The sequence below is a fragment of the Vulpes vulpes genome, chromosome 9, assembly GCF_048418805.1.
Source record: "Vulpes vulpes isolate BD-2025 chromosome 9, VulVul3, whole genome shotgun sequence".
Lineage (NCBI taxonomy): Eukaryota > Metazoa > Chordata > Mammalia > Carnivora > Canidae > Vulpes > Vulpes vulpes.
The window spans coordinates 99,507,617-99,533,553 of NC_132788.1; the positions used below are offsets into that span (position 1 = coordinate 99,507,617).

The following is a 25,937-nucleotide window of genomic DNA, read 5'->3' on the forward strand; positions in this document are numbered from 1 at the left end:
TACGGGGCCGGGGGGAATCGTTAGGCGCCAGCAGAGGGCGCGCGCGCGGCGGGCCCGGGCTCTCCCGCCCTCACGCCTGCGCAGCCTCAGTGGGCGCTGGGAAGAACGCGGGAAGGGGCCGCGCGGGTGGCGGTGTTGTGTGGCCGCCGCGGCGTCGGGCCCGGGGGCGCGAAGAGGAAGGGAGAGCCGGGGTCGAAGCGAGGTCGCCTGGAGACGTCCTCCGGGGCCTCGGCGCTGGCCAGGGGACTGCTTGGGGCTGCCGGGCCTCACCGCCTCACCGCGACCCGCGAGGCCCTCGGACCCAGCCAGAGGTTGTCCAGACCCGGAGCGCCGGCCGCCGCGGATGGAGCCCCGTGACGATCCGGGGAGGTCGTTCCGAGCCTTGGTGCTTGCCTGCCCGTGTGGTCCGCACTGGGAAAAAAACACGAGGTGTCCCCCCTCCGACCCACCGGCTTGCTGCTGGGCTTCCCGCCCGTTGATGGGTCAGGAAACCGAGCTTCAGTGGTTTCCCCAGGCTCCGAGTGCGGAACCGGGTCCGAGCTCAGACGCGCGGCTTGGGAAGCCCGAGATGACCTGCGGGTCAGAGGTGGGCCACGCCGTCGGGGGGGGGGGGGTGCATCTACACTCGCGGAGGGTCCAGAACCCTGCGAGGATCTGGCTCCGGGCGCGGCGGGGGGGGGGGGGGGGTGGGACCGAGGGGGCAGCTTCCAGCTGAGCCGCCCCCCCCCCCCCCCGCGGGTGTCTCCGTCGCCCTCGCCCAGCCTTCTCTGGGTGCTGCTCCTCGGATTGTGTCGCAGCCTCTGGGGTCCCCGCGTGTGCTTTAGGAGGTGCCGGTGGTCCCAGGTCTGCTGGCACCCTGGGGCAGCTCGTGCACTCCATACAGGTGATTCTTTGAGGAAATCCATCCCCCAGCCATCCCCCAGCCGCTTTCTTGGATTTGGCCCAGGGACTTCGACATGTCTGGCAACTGAACATGGCAACTTCCACTCCCACTGGCCTGGCCCGAATTGCCTGATGAGTGAAGCCGAAGTCATCCTTGACCCTGCTCTTTCATCGCCTCCCATCTTGGTTCTCAGTAGTTGTTGAACCTTGCTCCGCTCTCCACCCGCCTCCCTGATGATTCTGTTCTCTGATCCAGATTTCACTCCGCAGTGTACTCCTCCTAAGGCACCTGTCAGTGCCCCACTCAGGGTCTGTCAGGATCAGGGCTTCACACTCTGCTCCTAAGCTCTCCCTGCGTTCCACAATACACTTCACGGGATCTGGAACTCCGGGAGATCCGAGATGGGTTTAACAAACCCAGAACACTCCTTTATGTAGTGAGGCACGAGATTGACTGGAACAGTATCCTGAGATTAGATTGCAGCCCAAGGCGATGGGCAAGACGGGGGAGAAGGCATTTCTGTTTAGTAATGGTAGGGCCCTTAGAGAAGGCAATTCTACTTTAGTCATGGACATTCTCCGCATCTACCATCTAAACAAGGTCACAGGGACACCTGGGTGGCTCAGTGGTTGAGCTGCTGCCTTTGGCTCAGGGTGTGATCCCGGAGTCCCAGGATCGAGTCCTGCATTGGGCTCTCCCTCTGCCTGTGTCTCTGCTTCTCTCTCTCTCTCTCTCTCTCTCAGGTCTCTCATGAATAAATAAATAAAATATTAAAAAAAAAAAAGCTCACAGCAGCAGCTAAATGTTAATACTCAACATCAAGGAGATGTTTTTAATTGTACTTGGTGGCAAAAAAACATGGTTTGCATACCACATTAGTTTTTTAAAGGCTTTCATTTCTCTTTTTGATTCCCTACCCCACTTCCCCAAGATCAGATCTTGAGGCAGATAGCAGAACGATTCAGGTAGTGAAACTGCAGTCATCTTTTGACACTTTTCTTCTTCAGGTCACCTGCCAGCTGGTCAGCTGTCTTAAGATTACTTCCTCCAGATCACTTCTTCCTTTTCATTCCACGGCAAGCACCATCTGGGGTTAATGGAGACATCTCCCTAACTGGCCTTACTGCTCACTGGTCTGCTCCCACTCTTGTCCTCCTTGAAAATAGACTAAGTGAATTTTCCTAATGTGTTTCTTTGTTGATTAGTCTTTAACAGCTCTCCTCCTGACCAAAGTTTTAAGTTCAGGCTCTCTACTGTATGGACCCAGCTTACCTACTTCTTTCCTTTATATGTGCAGGCAGGCCTTGTGCTTTCCTGACTCAGCAGGGACCATTTTCCCTGCTCCTGTCTCATCTAGTAAAATCCTAGTTATTCTTCACAGCCTGGCTCAGGCATGACTGGGTCTAACAAAGGATAGGGGCTTTTGAATTACTGAGGCAAAGTGCTCTCCTGAATATAGAGATCATAATCCTCATATGAAGTCATTGTATAAAGCAAGGAACGTTTGTTAATAATCTTGGCACAGTTATCTTTCCCTCCCATCCCATTAACACTCATTGAACCAGAGTACCTTCCGCATCCCCCCCAAACACATTCTAAAGTTCACACAAATTATAGTTTATGTAAAAATTTATTTGACCAAAATGTAGAAAAAGTGATACTATTACATATGATACAGTTGCAAGAATCTAAATGAAAAGTGGGTTTTATTCAATTGCACAATTTGCTAGTGTACCTTTGGGTAGTGTGATGCTTAATAAATAGGAGTGAGGGGCAGAGGATTTGGATAAGCTTAGAAGCAGGGTAATTTTGTCAGCATTGTAAACTTGAGTTGGCCCCCACACTGCTGGGGAATGTGGAATGTTTCAGCTCTGAGATGTTAATCAAGAAAGCAGAAATTACAACAAAGCCAAAATGTGCAGCCCTGCCTACAAAATACTCCATATCCAGTTTAATCAGGAGTTTCTTCTTGGTCTTTTATTAACTTGGTCCTGAAGAAGGAATTAAAGTCCTACATAAGTAAATCTTCAGTTTGCCATTCCTGAAGTTTAAAGGAGATGAAACTAGGCCAATTACTTTATCTCTACTTTGCTGTCAGAAAGGCCCCCTTCTGCCCAATATTTGTTAACAACTACTCAGTTATTGATGGCTAGTGGTCTTCCTGATAGGACTTCTCGAAATAAGACTGACTTCTACCACACTTATTCCTGCTGAATAGACGGTCTCAGATCAGAGCAGACAAGCATGGGTCATTATTGGAATAAGCTATCTGCTCCTCAGAGACCAACTTTAGAATGAGAGGAACATGTAGAAGAGCGTAACATCAAGGATCTATCCAGAAAACATCTGGGTAATTATTATGATTATTTCCCAAGTATTCGCATGCTGACTGCTCAGAGAATGTTTGTTCTGCATGGTGGAGTGTGGGAAAGAGCCAAGATGATTAGGTTAATCTTTCTATGGTTTATGAATTCCCACAAAGCCAGCCCCCTCCCCCTGGCTTTTCACCCCCACCCCCCATGGAAAATCCCTACCCATATTTTAATGTGATGGTCCCTGGATACCTGTCGTGTGACACAGTGGCCCAGAAGATTATATATTCCTTGGCCTTTAAATTGACCCTTGACTAGATACTGGAGTTGTTTTTGAAAGTGTAGGGTTGTCTATTCTCCCAGGAACCAAATGCCCTCAGTCTTAAGAGAGTATGCTCAATATGAAATACCCTGCCTACCTTATGAATAAATGCAACTTAAGGATAAAAATAGAGCTGAAAAAGCTGGTGCCGTTTGAAAAAAGGAAGGAATTTGATTTAACTGGTGCTCAAAGCTTCTCTGATACAAAATATTTGGTCATGTATTCGTAATTTGCTTGACATTTCCAGCAAAGCGAAGATTCAATAGCAAAAGAAACTTCTTACAAGAGAAGAGAAAGACACGGAGCTCTGGAGTTTCTGTTGGAACAAGACTCTTCTGTTTTGGTTATATACAGTTAAGTTCGTTTAGTGTCTGATCCAGTGTCTGATGTAAGCCCACATTCTCTTCCTTGGCCTGGGCAAGTTTTTCTGGTAAAGATTAAGAGTGGGGGGAAAATAAATTAATAAGCATCTTTGTTAAGGTAAAAAAAAGTTTCTAAACTCCACAAACTGTCAAAGTCAGAGCAGAGAAAGTACTTTACATTTTACTTACAGTAGTATACCATGGAATAATAGAGATCAAGCTTCAAAAATATGGGAGTCAGAGTTGTAAGATAAAATACACAGTCTTCAATTAAATTTGAATTTCAAGTAAACAAATAATTTGTTAGTACCAGTATATCCCAAATGTTGCGTGAAATATACTTATGCTAAAAAACTATTCATTGCCTATCTGAAATTCAAATTTAACTGGGTGTCCTATGTTTCCATTTGTTAAATCTGGCAATCTAGAGTTAGAACACCTGCACTTAAACTCCAGCTGTGCTACTGGAATGCGCCATTTAACCTTGCTAAGTCTCAGTTTTCCCATCTGTCAAGGATAACAATAGCAATACAGGGCATGGGGATTAGCATAAGGAAAAACAATGAGCACTTCAGAACTGAAGAAGGGTTACACAAACATAAGACTTTAGTCCTAGATATGGGAAACTACATTTCCCCCCCGCTAGTGCCAGTTAGTTAGCCTTTGGTAGGAAATTATAATCCTGAACCTGATTTTCCTTTGGAGGTTTTGGGAGCGGCCATTTAAATTCCAGGCAAAACTGTGCTACTCTTATCTGTGTCCATAGCAATATATATAGTCAAACCCTAGATAAATGCAGCATGCCTCAAAATCTAAGACTATAGGTGAGTTACTACGTGACTGAGCTGACAAATTTTTAAACACTGAAAAAGTAAGGTGCCCTGTAGAGCTATGCATGACAGTGATCATGACAGAACTGGTTTGCAATGAGTGATGGCTGATAACAGACTAGGCCAAGAATCATTAAAATACTGGAGGAAAGCAAAATGCCTCATAAACCGTGATAGGATCAGCTTGGAAATTTTCAGAAAGAAAAAAGAAAATGACTGCAACGATGGCAGTCTTTCAACTAGAACTGCTGAACCTTTCATCTGATGCAGTTAAAAACATCACGTTGCTATGATTGGGGCGAATTCTGTCAGAGAAACATACAGCGAGTGCCGTGGGCCTGACTAACATGGATGGACAGTGCCCACTCCCTATGAGCCAGTTTCTCCACAGTCTCACCTAACCCTCAGTAACTGAGTTACCGCTTTTGCAGAAAAGCTAAGCAGCTTGTTGAAGACCCTCAAATGGCAGGGCTGAGTTCAAACCCAGGTCTCCCCACTACAAATCCTGACCTCCCTTCACCTTGCCACTTGGCATTCCCTGGCAGCCACTCTGTATTAGGTATGAGATAAAAATGACTTTCTCTTAAAGTATCAATTGCCCTTGAGAAGTGTGACAGGCTCGTAGACTGTCAACGGGTAGTGGCTGATCTCCACAGCCCAAATCTCTGTAAATGAAGTTCCACTTAGGCACTTAGTTAAGCAGAATGACTGGATAAGCAGGGCTGCAGTTATTTCAAAGGGTGGAGGCTACATACATTTGGAAAAATCCCAGGAACAAATATACAGAGTGAACAAACAACACCCACCCCTACATAGTCTAACCTTTCCACGAGCGTAAGTATGGCAGTGTGTGAGGGGAGTGGCTTATGGAAAAGCTCAGGGTGGATAACAGGAAACCAGGGAGCGGCTGGGGGTGAAAGGCTATACAGTTTAAGGGGAGATGGATTTTGGAGGGATGATTATGAAGAATTGGGACAGAGGTTCCCACCTGGATAAGAAATTCTAGGATGAGGGATAAGCTATAGTGACCAAAAAAACTGATGATCTAATTGGAGATGTTCATTCTACTCCCAGGTTCAAGGGGGAGTCTAGAAGACAAGCTGGGACATCAAGATGGCAGTGTTTCTGAGATAATTTATGGTGGTGTGGATGGGGTGCAGAGAAGTGGACAAAATATTTAAAATTTGGATTTTTGTGGAAAAATCTATGAGCTTTCGGTTACTATATGCATGGTCTCTTCATGCCTATAGGCTAACTTTATGAGTTCTCACCAAACCAAAGCAAGGTTCCTGCTTTGAGTTAAATTAAGGATGAGAAGATAGATGTTAGCATCTGAGGCAACTTTGTTTGGAACTCGGGAATGAATCATCGCTTTCTGTCTGGCTTTCCAGCAGCTTCCACCCCCTTTCCCTGCTAATGGGATACACTTTCATTCCTTGGGTAGTTGTTTTCTAAGGGCAAGGGACAGAGGTGAGGCTCACTGGTGAACTTCCTGGCAGGACAGAGGCTGGGTAGATGTTCCATGCACAGTGAAGACACAGGGAAACCTGGACACCACTCTCAAGAGTGTAACACAGAGAAAACAAATGCGAAAAGGAAGAAATAAGGAGACCAGAATGCCGCTGCCGCTTTATGAATCCGTAGGTCAAACCCCATTCAAGAGTAGCTGCTTTTTAGACGCGAGCCTGCCAGTTTTTGCAAGTTCTGCTGACTCTACCCAGCTGCTTAAGAGGCTGGATGAGTCTCCATTCAAAAACAATTTCTATTTAAGGAAAAACTGCTATTGGCATGCAGATATAGTTAGCTAGTGCATATTTGAGAGCTCATGCCAAATTGGCTCTTGTTTCCATACAGGCAGAAAAGAATCATGTGGGCACCATTTTCCTTTTGAAATGAGCTCTTCATTTGAACCACCCACTTTCTGTTGTAGCCATCGTCAAGGGCCTCACAGCTACGGTTCAAAAGCGGCAAGTGAAGAAAATGAAAATGAGGGCCTGGGCATGAGGAACGCCTGTCTTTATTTCAGTCACACAGTCACAGACACAGCAGAGGAAAGCTTGAAAGACCAAACCAGGAGGCAGGAAACAGGCTTCTAGAAGCCCACGGGAAGCGTAGGCATCACAGTGAGAAGGCCAACTTCGGTATTGCTAGGACAGAGGGTGGCACCCCAGCTCCCTCTTAGAGAGAGGTCATGTCGTTGAGAGCATGGTCCAGTTCCTCGCTGATAGCTTTGTACTTGAGCTTCTGAGCGTATAGCTCGTCTAGAGGGTGGAGGTCCCCAGGGAGAGAGTTCGGAGGAAGAGGTACAGGGAACAGAACGCGAGGGTCGGAATGGAGTGCCATAGATGAACAATGAGAGGAAGGAAAAAAAAAGTGAGAAAACAAAGCATGAACTAGAAGAAAGTCTCGTCCTATGTAAAACAAACGAAGCAGCCAAAGATCAATGGAGTGGTTTCTAAGTGGTTTGAGGCTCTGTGGGGGATTAGCCATAATGAGCCTTTAACAGAATGGGGCTCAAAATGGACACAGCTTCTACACCCCAGGTTATTTCTGACTTTCAGTGACGTCAGCCAGACCAAAGGTTATACTTTGGGGGGTATTTTCACTTATACGGAAGCCTCACTTCCCAAACCAAACACTGGGACACGTGGTCTGAGGAAGAAGTTTGGCACCCTTTCTGGGTGGGACAGATAGTTTTAGGATGTTCTGTCTGAATCCCAAGATGCTAGAATTTCCCAGTTATTTTATGAAAAACACAGGACAGGACAGAATTCTCTCTCTCTCTCTCTTTTTTTTTTAGTTGGAACTCTTCAAGAGATTCTGGGATATGTGGGCACCAGACTTGCAGACTGGAGTCTTTTTTTTCAGTCTACATCCTCTGTATTTCCATTTTCTCATATTGTGATAAGCTCTGAGCTCTCTGGGAGAGAGCTTCTGTAAAAATGTAAGGCATTTAAAAAATGCAAGGCGTCTTTCAGGAATGAGCAAATTGAAGGAAATTCTGAAGACTTTTAAAACAAAATCAGCCATATTTGGGTCTCTGTATTCACATGTGGCACCAATTAAGCAAAGAGAATTTTTTACTTATTGAAAAATGGAAACCCAGGTCTGAATTTGACTTGCGCTGTCCTGTTCCAGTGCTCCAGATTTCCAGAATGTGCTGTCACTCCGCACTTCACTTTCCCAGGATGAACAAAGCCCAGCTCAACCCCTCCCACCTATCAGCAGACTGTCACAAAGTGGGAGGCAGAACAAACATAATTAGGTAGTAGCTTCATACCTTCCAGGTCATCAATTGTCTTTTCCAGTTTTGCAACCGTTCTCTCTGCAAATTCAGCACGGGTCTCAGCCTAGAAGGAAGGAAAGGAGTCACTATGATTGCTTCAGGACTAGCCGCGAGACGAACTTGAACTAGCTGAGTATGATCATGCTCACCTCTTTCAGTTTGTCGGACAAAAGTTTGATTTCTTCTTCATATTTATCCTCCTTTTCAGAATACTGTGGGAGAAACCAAAACAGTACTTTAAAAAAAAAAAAGTACCAAAAAAAAAAAAAAAAAGTATAGAAGAATATAGGTTCTCTATTCCTTGGAGAAAAGCATGTGCTTGAAGCACTGTGGACATGCCCAAGAAGCAAAGTGGAGGCAGCATCTTTTCAGGTAGAAAAAAAATGTGTACAAAACTCAAAAGAAAAAAAACAACAAAACTCAAGAGAATTTGTCGAGGAGCCCTCTGGGATGGGACTGAGCTGAAGGCCTGGGCTGGATAACTTGAGATGACATTGTGATGAAGTTGGAGCAGATGGCTGAATGGAAATACAAGCCACAGAGAGCCCTCCACAGCTGGCCTAATTGATGTTTCCAACCCCACTCCCCACCAGCTTTCCCAAACACGTTCTGTGCACTCTCCAGGCTCCCAGCCTTGGGCCCCCCAAGCCCCCAAGCATAGGATGTTCCTTTCCCTGTGACTACCTGTCAGAAATTATTATTGTCTTACAAGGTTCAATTCGGATTTAGTATCAGCTAATCTTTATAGCTGCTCACTATGTTGTTAGATATACTCGATCCCATTTTACAGATGAGTAAAGAGTCACAGGTTAAGTAGTTTGTTTAGGGTCACATGGCTATGAGGTGACCATACCACGACTGGAACCTGACTCTGGAATTTGAGCTCCTGGTCTTCATCATGCTTTATAGCCGTTTTAAATGTCACCTCCTCATGACACATACCCCAACTTCCCAAGGTCCCTTTATTACTGGGGTCAGAGTCTACTCAACTACATTCTGAGGCCTTGAAGAGTAGAAGCTATATTACTACTGTAACATCTACCCCCATGCCCAGGACAGCATTTAGCATGCACACATGAGCTACAACTGCTCATCAACTCTCCTGGTATCCCTGTTAATACTAATGACACAACTCTAAAACAAGACAGACATAGTCCCTGTCCCTAAGACTTACAACCTAGCAAAGAAGGCATGTAATTAATTATGACAAATGTGATCAACCATCATGATAGGAAAAGAAGTATGTGGGGCTATACAGCCGAGAAACCCCTAACCTAGATGTTCAGTGCAACTGGAGGGCAGTAGGAGGGCAGGAGACCGAGGAAGTGAGGACAGCGAATTCATAGGGCAGGCCATGGAAGAGTACGTACAGTGTTCCTCATATGGTTCTATCCTGTAATGACTGCTTTGGGTACGATTTCAACCTAAAGAGCCCAATTCCACCTCTCATATCTGCTGCTCAATCTTTTAGAGTGTATTTCTGAGGATCCAAGGGATTCATGAGAGTGAAGCTCTGTATACAATCCTGCTCAGATCTCCCTAAAAGGAGCCTGACCAGGTACGAATCCCATAGTCCATCTCCACCCTCACAGAAGGTGGAGATAAAAGATGGTGCAAAGACCCCACTGAAGGAAATCTAACCACCGGACAGTTCTTTCTATGGGGGAAAAAACCTTGTTTCTGGGCACCAAAGCTACTGTTAGGAAATACAGGTTAGACCCCTGATACCCTGGCATACTCCCAAGCATCATGGGAGAAGAAAAAAGTCCAATGAATCACCAATGCCAAGCCAACCACCAACCTTTTCAGAGGCAGCCTCGAGTGACTTCAGATTGTTAGTGACATTCTTGAGTTCTTCTTCTAGGTCACCACATTTACTGTGCAAAGACAAAGAAGTTTTATGTCCCATCCTCCCTAGCAAGGCAATTCCCCTGAAAGCTTTCAAAAAGAGGAATCCACGCTGCCTAGGGCCCCCAGAAGGAATGCGGGGGAAAAATGTTAATGGCTTTTTTCAGAGCTATAGTGCTGTGCACTTATCAAAACCCTATCATGCCTGGCAAAGGCGCAGCAGGCCGAGGAATATTTGGAAGGTTTGTAAAGCACTCCTGGGCTCTCGCCAAGGGTGAGGCAACAGGGACTTGTGAAATCTGTGATTGATGAGGCTGACTCCGGAAGGTGTAAGAATGAAATGGAGTGCAGGAGGCTGAGAGACAGCAATCAGTTTGCACCCAACACTCCAGGAGGGAAGCTCTGAATGGATTTGCGAAACTAGATCCTCTCTCTCAGCACTGCAGGATGCTCCACTGGGCTGGATTCCTCACAGAAAGCCAAGGGGAGAGGCTTTTTGTTTGTTCAGAGCTTGCAGGACCGTGGTCAGCTTCTCACCTCCACACCCCCCAACCCCAGGAATGTGTCACAGGCAAACAATGACATCAAGAACAAGGCAGTGAAACGCTGACAAAGCGGCCTTCCATAGGTAAGTGTTCTCTTAAGAAGGCACAGCCTCCTGAGCTATCCTTTCTGGGAAAATGGGACTTCCAGGTTTCTCTGCTACTGCCTTTCTCACTTCTATTTCCCAATACCTTTGTGGGAAGAGTCAACACATAGGCAGCACTTCCCAGGGCAGCAAGAACAAAAAGACACTCTCTGTTAGCCAGGGAGGCCCGGAGGAGGGGCCGAGCTACGACTCCCAGCTGCCCATCCATGTGAGCAGAGGCCTTACCGGGTCAGTCAATATCCTACCTGACAAACTCCCTCCCACTGTGCCCTAGGAGCCCCGCTGGGTCCCTCTCTGTCCCGCTCTACCACTCACAGTTCAGACACCTCGGCACGCTCCTCCGCCCTCTCCAGCTCGCCTTCCAGGATGACCAATTTACGAGCCACCTGCAGACAGAAAGGATCAACTGAGACCCCCGACAGCCATGTCCACTAGGCTGTTGTCCCCAATAGCCCCCTGCCACCGCCCTCATAGACAGCAAGGCTTCATCCAGATCATCTGCGAAGATGTGGGCCCCAGAAGTGAGGCAGACGTGGGGGGAGCCGACTACCGAGGCCGGCAGGAAAGCCAACTGAGCTTCCGTGGTCTGAAGATCTCTGATTCCCAATTTGAGCCAAACCGTACTAAAACACCCGGTTGCGAGACAAAAAGTGATCTGATCAATTGGTTTCCCTACTAAGGAAGACAAGTGTCACACAATTCCCCGGGCCTTTCTGGCATTGTGGAAGATAGTTTCCTAGCCAAGTGGCTATCTCTGGAAGAACAGATGTGGACACAGAAGGACAGCTGAACTAACCAAAAGCTTCCTTTGGCGGCCCCAGGGCTCTCCCTATCGCAGATCCATTTCCTCCCCACTTCCTGCTGCTGCCATCTGCCAGCCCCACTCACCTCCTCATACTTGCGGTCGGCCTCCTCAGCGATGTGCTTGGCCTCTTTGAGCTGCATCTCCTGAATCTCCATCTTCTCCTCATCTTTCATGGCCCGGTTTTCTATCACCTTCATTCCTCTGCAAGGAGCAAGCTTGTCATTACCTTCACACATAGGTTACCGTTTATCATACAGCTGCATACATCTGCTCATCCAAATACCCCCCTGACCAAGAACCGTGCTCTAAAGAGTAAATTGAAAAGCAGTTCTCATTCACTTCCCCTTTGCCCTCAACTTCATGAATGCCCTATGAGGGGACACCATCCCCACTTTACGGAGGAAGAAACTGAGGCATAGGCCAAGTAAGTTGCTCAAGGTTGTGTAGCTAGTAAGTGGCAGAGCTGGGATTCCAACTCCAGTGATCTGGCTCTAGGGTCCATACTCCCATCCTATACAGCCTCTCACTGACTAGTAACAAGAGGTACTTATGTGCCAACAGTTACCACAATGTGATGAGAGGTCAGGGACAGCCTTGCTGTGGGAATGATGAGTTCCACCGCACTGGGGGCAGAGGTGTGTTATGTGTCATGGAAGGCTTTCCAGAAGAGAATACAGGGAAGCAGAGGATGGTTTCAAAAACAAGAATGAATGGAAACCAGAAAGATGAAGGGAGTACAGTGGGAAGACCAGGTCAGAGGCAGATGCCCACAAAGGGAAGGGTGAGAAGGACCTGAACTGAAGTGGATACATCCAGTCTGGAAAGGACAGTGTCCTGGGGACAGCTGGGAATGTACCGCACAGCTTGGTGACTATGAACTGAGCTCACTGGCCTGCACTGCTTGGAGTGTTCTACTTAAGATCAGATACCTCCAAAGAGGCCAACCCAGGATAATGTTCTGACGTGTGTCACGCCTGCCCTGAGCGGAGGACCATACAGGTCTTGCTGTTCAATAAAGACTTCCATTTGGGCTGTCACTAGTGTTCCTAACTCACTGTCAAGACATCTTCACATCTGTGCTAAGCCTTAACCTCAGCATCCGAGCAAGCTTGGGAAACCTTTGCAGCACTGGAGAGATCAAAGTGACTTGCCCAATATGAAGTAAACAGCAGTGGAAAAGACCTGAATCTCAATCCTCTGGTTCCCAAGTATAGAATTCTTTCTACCATAACCAGCAGCCTCCTAACAAGGCTGTCACCAAAGGTCTCTGGTGATAGGAAACAGATAAGTGAGGGGCCCTCCCAGGCTCTCTGGGTTTGGTGAGGTCCTGGAAGTGAGACACCTGGCCAGCCTGGTCTGCCTATGAACATGGGCAGCAGCTAACCCAGGCCCCAGGCACAGCCATGAGTAACCTGTGACCAGATCCTTCATACTTTTTGGTGGCTGAAGCAGAGCCTCCACTGGGGTGTATGCCCTCCCTTGGCACAGGCCACTCCACTGCCTGGGGAAGAAATTTCCTGCATGGGCAACTGGCAGAGTCAATCTCCAAGACTCCCCAGTTGGTTCTGAGTCTCCAGTTTATGGTTACAACAGCATAATCAAAAATTAATCCTTTGGAGGGGTTTATACCAGGAAGCCACAGTGGATGGGTGAAATGAGAATCCTGGTGTGATCGTGTGGTAGATACACAATGACCAGTGGCCCAACCCACACCATCACCACACAAGGAACCCATTTACCACCACACAGAGACGGCTGCTTCTGTGAATTACACAATCTGCCCTCAGTCCTCCAGAGCCTGCACCAAGGAACGCAGAATTATCCTGCTCTGGAGGACGGAGTAACCTTTTGGAGGCCCAAATGTAGAGGGCATGCCACAGAGGTGAGGGACACTGTCAGTTCCAAGTACGTTAATGGTGCTGGTTTGCATGTGTTCTTGCCACACAGTTGTCACTGCCCAGCAATCTAAAGCCTGCCTGATGGGAGGGTGTTAACAATCCATCCATCCATATGGCCCATTTCAAGTTTTCACCTCCCTTCCCCCTCTCCCATTCCCCGGGGAACAACTTGGTATCCTGAGAACACCAGTGAGATGCACTGGCTCTCAGAAAACACACGAAATAGCCCTCTGCAAACTGGTGGCCAGTGACAGTCATACTTGTAGGCTTACATCTACCCATTTTTAAATCTTCTCTGCCGGTTTTGAGTTTTCTTCATAATCACCCCAATGACAAACACTTCTACATGGCATGGCAGCCCACAAGGCACTGTCGTGCCTTCCTATGTATGTGCACACGAGCATGTCCATGTTGTCTCCTTCAGTTGCACCCCAGCTCTGGGAGGTGAGCCACACAGCACAACCCCCACTTCTGAGAAGCTGATGCCGCCAGGTCTAAAGCGTCCTTACCTCTCGCTCTCATCTGCAGCCTTTTCTGCCTCTTCCAGCTTCTGCAGGGCTGTGGCCAGTCGCTCCTGAGCCCTGTCCAGCTCTTCCTCCACAAGCTGGATGCGTCGATTGAGAGCTGCTACATCCCCTTCGGCCTGGGGAGGTCAGAGGTGCAGCCGGGTTAAGAAGGAAAAGGCCAGCCCGGCAGCAGGGAGTCCCCAGCTCACATGGCACTCTTCCCTTGGTTAACAGGCTCCCTCCTACCCCCAAAGCCCACCCAGGAATGCAGGCAGTAAGGAATTCACACTCTCCTCTGGAGAATGTGAATTTTCCATTATGATCTCCCCCAGAAAACATCCGGGAACATCCACCACTCAAGGACAAAGATGTGTATCTCAGTATAGGACAGGCAGTCAAGTCAACGCAGAAGAGTGACATGTGTACCCCATGCTGTGAGAAGACAGCCCTGGCTGGCCTCTCTGGGATTCCCAGAGACTAAGGCCACCAGTGGCCCCTGGCTCACCCTGTCATATAAGGAGCTCCTCCACTCCCTGTCACCTCCATGGTAAGAGGCATGCAAGAGCATGGAAGCCTCAGTTCAACATTGGCCATGCAACATGGGAGAGGAGGGTGACACCATCAGAACACCACCCTGAACTAGGTCTGGCCCAGAGATAAAGGGACAAAAAGATCTAAGTAAGGAAAGAGAACTCGGTTACAGGCACAGAAGGGATGTCGGAACAGTGAAAAGCTACCGGCTTTTCAAGGTATTTTCACCTACGAGGAAGGTAATATGGCAGCATACATAAAAATAGGAACTCCAGACTCAAAGAGCCCTGGGTCAGAATCCCTTGTTTGGCCAATTTGTAGCCATGTGGCATTGGGCAGGTTGCTTCACTGCTCTGAGCCTCCCCCGTCCCAACACCACAAATACCTGTCACTGAGGGTGTGGCATCGCACCTGGTGTGTGGGAAGTCCTATGATTTCACCTCATTTAATCCTCCAGTGTTTTACAACGAGGAAAGTGAGAGGTCCAACTACGTGCAGTCAGAACTGGTGAGAAACGGCCTCAGGAACCCCAGCCCACGGCTCTTCCCTGGCTGAACGTGTTTATACCCTGCGGAGTCCCGTGGGGGCTTCGAGGGCAGCCACCCGCAGCAAGAAATATTGAAGAGTTGGTGAAATTTGACTCAACCAAGAGGAAATGTGGGAAGCTACACTGGCTGCTTCCTATCAAGGCAATCTCTGAAGTGGGGAAGGCCATAAAAATTAGTAGGAAACTGCTCCCTCCCCTAACCCCTTAAATTTATAAGCCAAAAAAAAAAAAAAAAAAAAAAGTGAAAGAATGAGGCCAGAGATGCTGAAAAACAGAGAATCAGGAAACTTTCCTCAGCTCCAGATTCTTAGCAGCAGATGGAGGGCATACTCCCACAGGTGTTTCTGATTGCAACTTCCTATGAAACACCAATTTGGAGAATACATTAAAACCACCAATGAACTATTTTAAGAAATTCACCCACTCCTTCCAAGGAGTGGGTGCCTTTTATTCTTTTTAATAACCTGAATCTTAATTCCTCCAGCAATGGGGGCGGGTATTAATCTTTTTTCCCTCAATAGTTGTTAGTACTCCAAACACCAACACCACAACCTAATTCCAGAACATGTTCATCGACCCCTCCCCCCCAAAGAACCACCATCCCCATTAGCAAAATACTGATTTTTAAAATCATACAAACGTGCTTTATTCATGAGTTGTCTCTTAAAAATTAAAGTGAGACTTTCCTGATGTGGGGAGCTCTGAATCCTGAAAATCATGCATTTGGCACATTTTCAACTGTCCGGACTTCAAAGAATGCTGATCCACACAACTATATATACATGCAGACATATATATGTATTTTTGAAAAACTGCTAGTCACTGCTAGTCATTTTGGGCTCCACCCCTTCCTGCAATCAAAGCTTCTACACTCTACAAAGGATTTCCCTTATAAGGTAAAAGAGGCTTGCTAGATACATGTGGCAAGGGAACAGGAAGATGTCGGTTAATCACACAAAAATCTAAACGAAACCAGCTGTTGGGAGGCAGACCCAGAAGTCTGCCACACGCCGGCTCTTGGCTTTCTCCACAAGAGACTGAGAAACCTTTTATTTTTTGCCCTCCCCTCTGGGCTCAGTTCCTTTGCCCAAGAACTTTCTTCCGACTTCCCCGTCCTGATCAAGAGGAGCATGCTTTGAAAAGCAAACTTTTGAAGAAATCCACAACTTTCCAAAAACATCTTTCCTCCCAACTGGACGGTCCTACTCCTCAATCTTGGCTGGAGGCTGAGGGCCATTTTTAAGCAGAAGTAATTGTCCTCCAGCGGGATGACTTGGGATGAGATCAGAGGGAGGGTTCTGCTGGTTACTTGTGTGAAAGAGGCCAAACCAGCTACTGTTTGAGGTTTGCACCAGGTTTCTGAGGCCTCCTCGCGCCAGAGCTACCCTGACGGGTCGAAAGGCTTTCACTCAGGCCAACACTCAGGCCGTGTGGGGCTCTCCTCCAGACTTGTCAATACCTGGGGCACCTTTTCCACTTCTGGGGTCTGCACCCTTGAACCTTGAAACTCCAGCTTTCGGGGGCCCTGGGCTTCCACCCTCTCCCCCAACTTTCTTGCACACCTAGGTCTCCTTTTCCCAGCAAACTCTTATGCTATAATCATAAATGCTCAACTTCCATTTCGGAGCCTACCCCACGGGGTGATTGCTTCCCCGTCCTGCTCGCACAACGAAACCCCTCTGCAATGCTACCAGCCAGCCTGGTTTGTACCGATCACACCCATTAGACTGAGCTCTTCCGAGGTGACAGGGAGGGCTGGAAAGACTGCCCAGGAACTGAACACCTACGATGTGCCCTTCCTCCCGGACCCCCCAGCCATCCTAGGGGGGCAGCATTAGGGTCACCGCTGCTTTACGGAAGGGGAGGCACGCTCCCAGGGGGTAAGGACAAGTGGTAGGAGGCGGATGGCGTTAGAATCCGGACGCCTCCCCGGCCCCGGGAGTTGCCACCATCGGTCCAGCCCCGAGGGGCAGTCGAGGAAGGAGGGAGGCGGAGAGAGCCCCATGATCTGTCAGGCCCCAGAGCGAGGATCTGGGGCACACCAAACCGTCTTGGGTCGAGGGCCCCCGAGCTAACATCCCTAAGATCTGCTGGAGAAAGGCGGGGTCCCGCGGCCGGTCGCTCGGCTGCCGGGACCAGGCGGGGAGGGAAAGGCCGGCGGCTCCGGGCTGAACTTCCGCCCCCCGCGGGGAGCAGACACGTCGCCGCCGCGCCCCGGGAACAGCTGGGAAAGTTCAGCTGGAGCCGGGAAGCCGCGTAAGGGGGGAGAAAGTGCGACGCCCCCACCCCCACCCCCACCCCAGTCCGGGCCGGCTCGTCCACCCCAGACAATGGAAGCTCAATGTTTCCACTCTCACTTCCCGCTCCAAGGTCCAGCCGCCGGTCGCCTCCACCCCCCGCCCGGGACCCCGGCGCCAGCCCGGAGTCAGACGGCAGCGCGGCGCCCCCCACCCCTCCCCACTCCGGGATCCTGCGTCCTCCTCGGCCCCATCCCCCCATTACCCGCTCGGCCGGCCACGCCCGATCCGGATGCGGCGCCCCCTCCCCCGTGCCAGGCTCGGGAAGGAGGAGGACTGCGGAGGAAGGGGGGTCTCAGCGGCCGGCCCGGGGAAGGGGGTGCAGGTCGGCGATCCGGGAGCTGCCAGGCCGGAGCGCTGATGGGGGGGGGGGGCACCGGGTAGTGGCGGCCGAGCGCAGGCGGGGAGCGCGGGAAGCCAGCGGCGCAGGGAGAAGGGGGGGAGCGCGCGCTGGGCCGGGGGCGCCGGGGTGCGGGGGGCGCCGGGGCGCCGGGGTGCGGGGGGCGCCGGGGTGCGGGGGGCGCCGGGGGTGCCCGGGCGCGGGCTCTCACTTTCTCGCGCCGCTCGCGCTCGCCGTCCAGCTCCCGCTGCAGGCCCTGCGCGCGGTCCTCCGCCTCGTCCGCCTGCTGCTGCAGGGCCTGGATCTTGCGTTTCACCGCCTCCAGGGAGTTGAGGCCGGCCATGGCGCGGAGGCGCGGAGCCGCGGAGGCGCGGAGGCGCACGCAGCGGGCGGCGGGCAGCGGCGGGCGCTCGGCTCGGCTCGGCTCGGCTCGGCTCCGGCGAAAGCTGCACCAGCCGCGCCCCGGCCCCCGAGCCTTTGCCTGCGCGGGGGCCGCCCCCGCCCCTCCCCGCCCCCGGCCCGGCCGCCGTCGGGGCGATGAGGTCACCCGGCCCGGCCGCCGACGTCAGCACCGCTGGGGGAGGGCCTGACGTCGGCACCGCTGGCCACAGCTGCTGGAAAGTGCCCCTTTTCGGGACTTATTTGGAGAAAGCGCCGGGAGGCACCGCCTTCTCCTCCTCCTCCTCCTCCTCCTCTTCCTCCGGCGCTGCCCGCCCGCCCGCCCGCCCGCCTGCCCGGCCCCGGGGCTCCCGCCTGGCCGGCCCCGGGGCTCCCGCCTGGCCCAGCCGCCGGTGCCCCCACTACTGCGCACGTACGTCGGAGGCCTTCTTCTCCGTCAGCTCCAGCTTCTCCTGCGCGTCCTTCAGGTTCTCGGAGTACTTGTCCAGCTCATCCTCCGTCCCCTTCAGCTTCTTCTGGAGGTGCGTCAGCTCCTCTTCCACCTGGGGACAGACGGGGGGACGTGTCAGCCCGGGGGCCACGCGCCCGAGGCGCAGGGCCGTCTCCCACGGTCACCAGGGCCCTCTGTCCGGGCCTCAGTTGCCTCAGCTGCAAAACGGGGATAGGGATACAGTGCCCCACTCCAGTGCTACCTGTTAGTATGGTTTTCGCCTCCTCCCCATCTCTTGGGACCAGCTGTGCTTATCTTTTCGGGAGTCCTGGATGCTCTTTCAGAATCGCTTACAGATTTTGCGAAATGAGTACCGGAAACACACTTCCCAGAACCACACATCGGATTTTGCATCCCAGTTTCAGGGATGCGGACTGCTGGTGGTCCTGAGGTAGGCAGCAGTAGGAGTCTCCTACGCTGGGCCTAGACCATCCTCCGAACCCCAGCCTGCCCCCCTCTAGTTCGGCCTCCTACATTGGCAGCCAGAGGAAATTTCTAATTGTATGTTTGCCCTCCCCCTGCCTACAACTGCCATGGCTCCCCGTTGTCCAGGAGAGGAATTCTCAGACTTTCTCACAAAATACCCTGAAGGGTTGGGACCCCTGGAGGGGGTAAGTTAAGCCTCAGGTTCTTGATTTTGGCTCAGGTCATGCTCTCAGGATTGTGAACTCGGGGAGGTGAGATGGAGCCGCTAGTCCAGTTGGCACTGGGCATGGAGCCTGCTTAAGATTCTCCTTCTCCCTGTTCCTCTGCCCCTTGCCTTCACCCCCACCCGGTGATTTCTCTCCCTCTCTCTCTCTCTCTCTCTCTCTCTCTCTGTCTCTCAAGAAAAAACCAAAATACTCTGAAAGATTGAAGGACTCAGGCCCGCCCCACTCCTGTACTTGGGGGCTTGGCTAGAAGAGGGATGCTCCTCAAAGACCACTTTCTTCCAAGGCTAAGGTTAAATCTTTAAAATTATTGCACATCTGGCTTGTGTTCATTTAATGCAAATGTCCCCCACATTCCTCAAATTTTTGGTTCTTTGTTTATCCTGGGAGCCTTGTCCCTTTCTTGGCACCCCAGTTTGAAAAGTTCACGTCTATGGGATACAAACCACAGACCCTCCATCTCCATCACCCTCCACCACGCCAGTCACGAGTCCGCTCCGGAAGCCTTCTCTGTCACCTCTAGGCTGCACCTCCCTCCCTAACTCTGGTCCATGGTGGTCAGTCCAGCTCATAATTTGATCTGACTTATGTTTGACCCCCTCGTCCAGTCCATGCTCCCAGGGTGGGCCAGCAGCCATCTCTGGGCCCTGCTTCATCGTCCTGCTTCCTCTTCCCAGCAGGAAGCCCAGAGAGGTGGAGTGACTCTCTAGGTCACACAGCACAGAATTTGAACCCACTTCTGGACAGGCCTTTATGCCAGGCCTGATTTTCTGCATCTCTTTCTGACTTCTTTTCTCTAACTTCCCGAAGAAAGTATGTTATAAAAGCTGATTTGGCTTCTAGGTCAAGCTTTGAATCTGATCTGGGTTACACACTCACCCCTGAGATGATATGTGAAATGTGCCAGATGCTTTATGTGTGTGTGCCCATGCAAATTCTCTCTCTCTCTCTCTCTTTTTTTAGATTTATTTTAGAGAGAGAGAGAGAGAGCACAAGTGAGAGGGGTAAAAGGAGGAGAGAGAATCTCAAGCAGATTCCATGCTGAGAGTAGAGCCCAATGAGCTTGATCTCACAACTCTGAGAACACAACCTGAGCCAAAACCAAGAGTCAGACGCTTAACCAGCTGTGCCACCCGGGTGCCCCCGTGCAAATTCTCAAAAGGCCCCTGTCCCATCTTCAAGGCCACCAAATGTCCTACTGCTGAGTTAGGAAATGGGGAGGGGAGTGGAGGCTCAGAAGAGGAGGGTGACAGCAACTTAGGCCTATGTCAGTCTCCGCAGGGCCTGATCTTGACCTTCAGGCAATAAGCCCAGAAGCCTGGCTCCAAATCCCAGCTGTATGACCTCTGTCCCCTTTTCTGGCCTCAGTCTTCTCATCTGCAAAATGGAAGCCTTGACATGGTGGTCTCTGAGAGCTTAGCACTGCTGTAAAACTTAGGGCTTGACTGAGAAAATGAGCCAGCATGACCCAGCATTCACCTGACTTCCTCCTGGAAGGATCTGTGGGGTGCAGCATTTACTAGGTGCCAGCTATGTGCCCAGCATAGCACTCTCTTAATGTGACAGAGTGAGAGCAAGTTCTGCAGCTTTGGGCTCATCCAGGTGGAAAGATGGTCGGGTTTTTCATGACATTTTTGAGCCGGGTTTGGATAACAAGGAGTGGGGACCGCGATAACGTGGGTAGGGGGCTATGAAGTGTTTAGAAAGTACCAGGCCCACTACATGTACTGTCTCACTGAAGCTACATGTCACAGAAGGGTAAACTGAGTCCTAGCATGAGGAAGGGACTTGCCCTGGGCCATACAGATAGGGAACTTGAACTCTTGGCAGACTGATCCCAAAGCTGGTTCACTTGACTTCTAGGTGACGCATGCCTACTGCCCAGCACACCCTCTTCCACTCCCAGCGCCAATGTCTCCTCCCCTGGGAGGCCTGCCCTGCCACCCTGGGCAGAGCCTCACCACCCCATTGGACCATCCCAGTCCCTGTCCTGCCCTCTGGTCCAGCCCTGACTGCTGAGGCAAGGGGCGTCCCTCCACATTTGGCTCCATCTCTCCCAGCTTGGGCCCCTCCAGAGTTGGGCAGAGCTCAGGTCACGCTGAGCCCCTGAGCCGAGCCCCAGCATCACTCAGCGTGGGGCTGGGCCGAGTGCTCACCAAGGCAGTCCAGAGGAAGTTTGCAGGATGAATCAATGACACACCCCAAACCCTTCAGTGGTTGGAGCCAGGTAGAAAAAAGTCAGTGAGACTGACACAAATCAGGTTCCTCTCCCTTGTCCGATTTCTAAGCACGGAGCGTGTGCTGGTGTATGGCACCTTGCGGGGAGGGTAGCCTTGCCCTGGCTCTGGAAGGTCTCTGACAAGTCACTTCCTTCTGTGGGCCTCAGTTTCCCTGCCGGTAAAATGGTTAAGAAGGTCACAGAATTCACACCTTAGTCCTTGTAAATGGAGCCCTAGGACAGGGCTGAGGCAGGATGTGGGGTCAAAGGCCAGTTGTGGCGGATGTCACTGCCCTGGGAGGGGAGCGAGCAGGAAACGGGGAGGGCTGGGCCTCCTGGTCCTGTTCCCACACTGGACAAACAGGACCTAGAATGGAGATTTTGCTGCGGGGTCCTCAAGGGGCAGGCTGACCCCAGGACCCACACCCCGCCCCCCTGAAGTATAAAGAACTCTAGGTAAATCAAGTCCGTCATTGCCTCCTGCCTCTTCCCAGGCAGGACAGGCCATCAGGCCCCTTAGGAATATGGCCTCTGCTTTGGGCTTCTGGAATCTTGGGTTCCACGCCTGGCCATCAGAAAGTAGCCTGTGCCCCCATTTCACAGATAAGAACACTGAAGGTTCAGAGAGGGGCAGCAATGTGTCCCGAGTCAAAGTTAGAAGACCCAGCGTGGATGCGAGCACAAGTCCACCCCAGTGGGTGGCTTTGTGGAAAAACAAGAACAGAATGAAAACCCGGCTGGAGGCCACAGAACCTGTCCCTGCCTTTTGGCCATGCAGCTGGCTGAAGGCATTGAGAAACCTTCCATTTTGAATTTGTGTCTGCCTTGGGAGCTTATGCTGTGTCGGTCACTCACACCTTAGTGCACACTAGAGCCAGAAACTTGCTTTTCTCTGGAGCCCTAGCTAAACCTCTCATGGCAAGGGCTAAATGACCCATGGAAGCAAGCAGCTCAGGACTGGTGCGAGAAGGGTGTCAGGGAGGGGAACCAGGAGGGAGGAAGGGAGTACGGCAGGGAGTGCTGGGGTGGGGCTGGCCCTTGTGAATGTGTCACAGGCTCTTAGGGAAGCCCGGGATCACTGGGGGATGGGGGAGGCCCAAAGGGGAAGTAGGGCAGGGCAGGAAATAATCCTGCATTTACTGAGTGCTTACTCTGTGCCAGGCACCAGGACAAGTGCTCCACCTGCAGCCACCTCTAATCCTTCCGTGGCCCTAAGGGAAGCTCCATTGTCACTTTCCTGTCTCAAACGTGGGGCCACTGAGGCACAGACCAGCGAAGGCCTTTTGCTCCACGGTGCCCAGTGACCTAGTTGAACAGAGCCAGGCTGAGCTCAGAGCCTGCCCTTTTAACCTGCCAAGCTGGCCTGGCGTCTGGACTGGGCAGGGCTAGGCACATAGTGTCACTGTCCTGGGTGGCTCCTGGGACTTATCTGAGACCTTGATGCTCCTGAGGGCTGGGTAGTTGATGGTGGGGGAGTGGATGAGCCCTGTGGGGGGCAGGGTGCCCCGGAGAGAGCAGCACTCCCTGTCTCCTCTTACTGGCTGATCCACCACCCAGCCCCCGGCAGCTGACATCTGCTCTGCTCCAGGCCGTGGCCTTGGGACTGCCCAGCCCAGGCCTCTGTCCACTCGCTGCATTGGCTCCCTGGTGTACCCTATGGCCAGAGTCTTCTGGAAAGCTCGTCTCCAGAGCTCTAGGTCCACGGCCTCCGCCTGCCACTGGCACCCTCACCTTTCCCGTCTGGGCTCCCAGCAGGGACAGCACGGGCACCTGAGATGCACAGAGATGCATCGAGATCCTCAGGTTCACCCCTAAATCTCCAACCATCCCAGGCCCCAGATTCTCTCTCAGTTGCCCCAGCAGCTAGACACAGCTGGCCCCACCACACACCCACACTCGGCCGCCCTTCCTACACAGGCACACCTGGGACTGTCCTGACATGGGGACAAGGTGACGCACACTCACACATAGCTCCCCACTGCCCTCTTCACCACTACACATGCCCATGCACGCGCGCACACACACACACACTCTGACAGCAATCACCCCAACAAGCACACACATGCCAATTCAAATACAGTCACCTCGACACACACATACTCCCTGATACACACACATTCCATTACCGTCATGTCAACTTTGGCACAGGCACACACACAGCCAGCCTCTGCCCGCTGTGTCAACTTTGGCGCACACACACGCACACACAAACCCATGGCGATACCACCACCAACGCCCTCACAGACTCACGAACACATCCAGACTCTTCTCATACCCACCTTCCAACAACCACACGCTCATGCGTCTGTCTGCACGTACTGATTGTCACAGATGCTTTTACTCCTCCACACTCTCTCCAGCCAAAACACACACACTCACACCCCACTTGTGCACACCCCACCTGTGCACACACGGAAGTGCCCAAACGCACAAATACACTCTCACACATGACATCAATCAACCACCCCTTCTAGTACACACCCCCACACACACTCACACTCTTATCCCAACACACCTACATGCACACTCCAGCTTGCATACTCCTCCAGCATGCACAAACCCCCCTCCCTTGCCCGTGTGTGCATTCACTCTCACTTTGCTTGCCCCGGCCCTGCTGGGGTATCGTCACCTCTCTCTCCCAGTTCAGGGACCCTGGGAAGACAATGGTCCCCTCACTCTTGGCCAGAGCATCACCGCCTGTCCCTGCCCTGACTCCAGGCACTGAGGATTCTGAGACTCCCACTTGGGGTCCCAGAGCCTGGCCTCTGGGACCAGGAGCAGCCCAGAGAGGGCACTGGGTAGCCAGACCCGGCCCAGCAGATGGCACCTCACCTGCTTGCACTTTTCCTCCGCAGCTTTCTTATCCGACTCCGCCTGCTCGGCCCGGTCGATGGCATTCTCCTTGTCCAGCTTCAGCATCTGCATCTTCTTCTTGATGGCCTCCATGGCTGGGCGGTGGGGCGCGGGCACAGAGGACTCTGCGGAGGGGGCTGCGCTGCGGGCCGGGGCGAGTGAGCAGCCGGGCGGGGGTGAGGCCCTTATAGGCTCCTGGGCGCACCGCCCCGCTGCCGGGCGAGTCCTGGAGGAGGCCCAAGCCCAGGCCGCCGGGCCAGCCGCCACTCGCTTGCTCAGGAGGACTTGGCCAGCTCACCCGCCGCCCCGCAGCCCTCGCCTTATTTGGGCCTAGGATTTTCTCAAAGGAAAAAAAAAAAGAAAAGAAAAAGCCCGACCCGTTTCCATTTTTAACCTGGTGACACAGGTCCCTTGTGGGCGTGCGGGCACAGCGCTGGCTCAGGAGGACCCTGGCAACCTATCGCCCGGCCTCAATTTGCCCACCTGTGCTGGGGAGCACAGAAGAGGGCTTGCATGTGGGTGCAGGGTAGGGGCGAGGTAGGGTGGGGAGGCACCTGTCCCCCCTTCTCTGCTCTGGTCCTGCCTCCAGGTGTTGGGAGTCAGAACTCCATCCCATCTCCCACTGCCCTGGGGGCTCCCTGGGTTATCCCCTTCTTTCTGGCAAGTCTGACTCATCATCTTCTCCCCCGGTCTCCTTTCCAATGAGCATCTCTGTGTCTCTCTCTGTCTCTGTGTCTCTCCACCCCATGTTTGTTCATTTCCCTGTCTCCCCATCTCTCGTGGTCTTGTTCTCTCGGATTCTCTCTGTATATCTTTGTCTTTGTCTCTCTATCCTTTCAGATTCTTCCCTTGTCCTTCTGTCTTCTCCTATGTCTGTCTCTCTGTCATCAACCCTGCCCCTGTGGGCCAGCATTACCAGCGTGAGATTGACCTGCATCATGCCTTGGAAATTCTTGGAGGCCAAGGCCAGCCCAGACCAGGCCCTGATGCCCTCCTTAGATGGCACCACTCTCGCTTCCCCGCTCAGTGTCTGTCTGTGGCTCCCCAGCACCACTGGAACAGGAGGTGGCCTTAGCTCATCTTGTCACCCAGACTCCTACCCACTGCTTCCTCCCCAATACTGCTTCCCAAGCGGAGTTGTGGTTTCCCCACCTCCAGGCCTTTGTAGGTAGGAGTACCCTCCCACACCTCGTTGCGCTTTTCCTCTATCCTCCAACAATCTGCCTTCAGAAAGGTGTATTCACTCATTTTTTCATGTGATGAACACTGAGAGCTTTTCACGTTTCAGAACGTGGCACCTCCTATTGTTCTGTTGCCTGTGTGTGCACAGTACGTTGTTCTGTTGTCAGTTCTGGACTGTGAGCTGCTTTGGGGCGGGCCTGTGCCTCAGCCTTGTCTGTGGGTGTCCTCTAGGAGATCAGAGAACTCTTGTTAATTAAAGTGAATGGTTACCTCTATGCATTCACATACCACTGCCCGTACCCCATACTTCTCCACTAGGAAACTCTATTCATCCTTTATTTTTTTTCCCTAAAGATTTTATTTATTTGGGAGAAAGAGCATGAGACAGAGTGAACAAGCAGAGCAGGGTGGGGGTGGAGGGTAGAAGGAGAAGCAGACTCTCCGGCTGAGCAGGGAGCCCAATGTGGGCTTGACCCCAGGACCCTGAGATCATGACTTGAGCTGGAGGCAGACGCTTAACTGGCTGAGCCACCCAGGTGCCCCTCTATTCATCCTTTAAAGTCCAGATCAGATGGCTCCTCCTCCAGAAAGCCCTCCTGGACACCTAGACAGAGCCTTGGACCCCTATGCAACCCACCATCAAAGCTTCCATGTGGGATGACATAGGACTGAGGCTTCTGTGTTTCCTGCCCAAGACCACAGAAGGAGTGGGATAAGGAGGGACTGGGC

General features: G+C 51.9%; 1 protein-coding gene and 1 long non-coding RNA gene across 6 annotated transcripts; one reads left to right on the forward strand and one right to left on the reverse strand.

Annotated features, from left to right (window-relative positions):
- Positions 1-98: 98 nt before the first annotated feature.
- LOC140593957 (uncharacterized) lies at positions 99-1,686 on the forward strand. Its single transcript, XR_011994458.1, has 2 exons — positions 99-586; positions 884-1,686. It is a non-coding gene; the product is annotated as an uncharacterized lncRNA (long non-coding RNA).
- An 808-nt stretch (positions 1,687-2,494) lies between these two features.
- Positions 2,495-24,303, reverse strand: TPM4 (tropomyosin 4). 5 transcript variants are annotated; one of them, XM_025989727.2, is made up of 9 exons: positions 24,006-24,303; positions 18,232-18,357; positions 13,705-13,838; positions 11,381-11,498; positions 10,808-10,878; positions 9,797-9,872; positions 8,145-8,207; positions 7,990-8,059; positions 2,495-3,944 (listed from the first exon to the last, which is right to left on the reverse strand). In XM_025989727.2, the coding sequence occupies exons 1-9, from the start codon at positions 24,117-24,119 to the stop codon at positions 3,862-3,864; spliced, it is 855 nt and encodes a 284-aa protein (XP_025845512.1). In that variant the 5' UTR covers positions 24,120-24,303; the 3' UTR covers positions 2,495-3,861. The 5 variants fall into 5 exon arrangements, with proteins under 5 accessions (XP_025845512.1, XP_025845513.1, XP_072577435.1 ...); XM_025989728.2 differs by having other exon boundaries at positions 2,495-6,970; positions 24,006-24,199; XM_072721334.1 differs by lacking the exons at positions 18,232-18,357; positions 24,006-24,303 and adding an exon at positions 17,628-17,953 and having other exon boundaries at positions 2,495-6,970.
- Between the last annotated feature and the right edge of the window lie 1,634 nt (positions 24,304-25,937).

Coding starts and splice junctions, on each gene's coding strand:
- TPM4 (XM_025989727.2), bottom strand. CDS start 24,119: ATGGAGGCCATCAAGAAGAAGATGCAGATGCTGAAGCTGGACAAGGAG. Junction 10,879..11,380: donor CCGACCGCAAGTATGAGGAG/GTGAGTGGGGCT, acceptor TTCTGTCTGCAG/GTGGCTCGTAAATTGGTCAT. Junction 8,208..9,796: donor TCGAGGCTGCCTCTGAAAAG/GTTGGTGGTTGG, acceptor TTTCTCCCACAG/TATTCTGAAAAGGAGGATAA.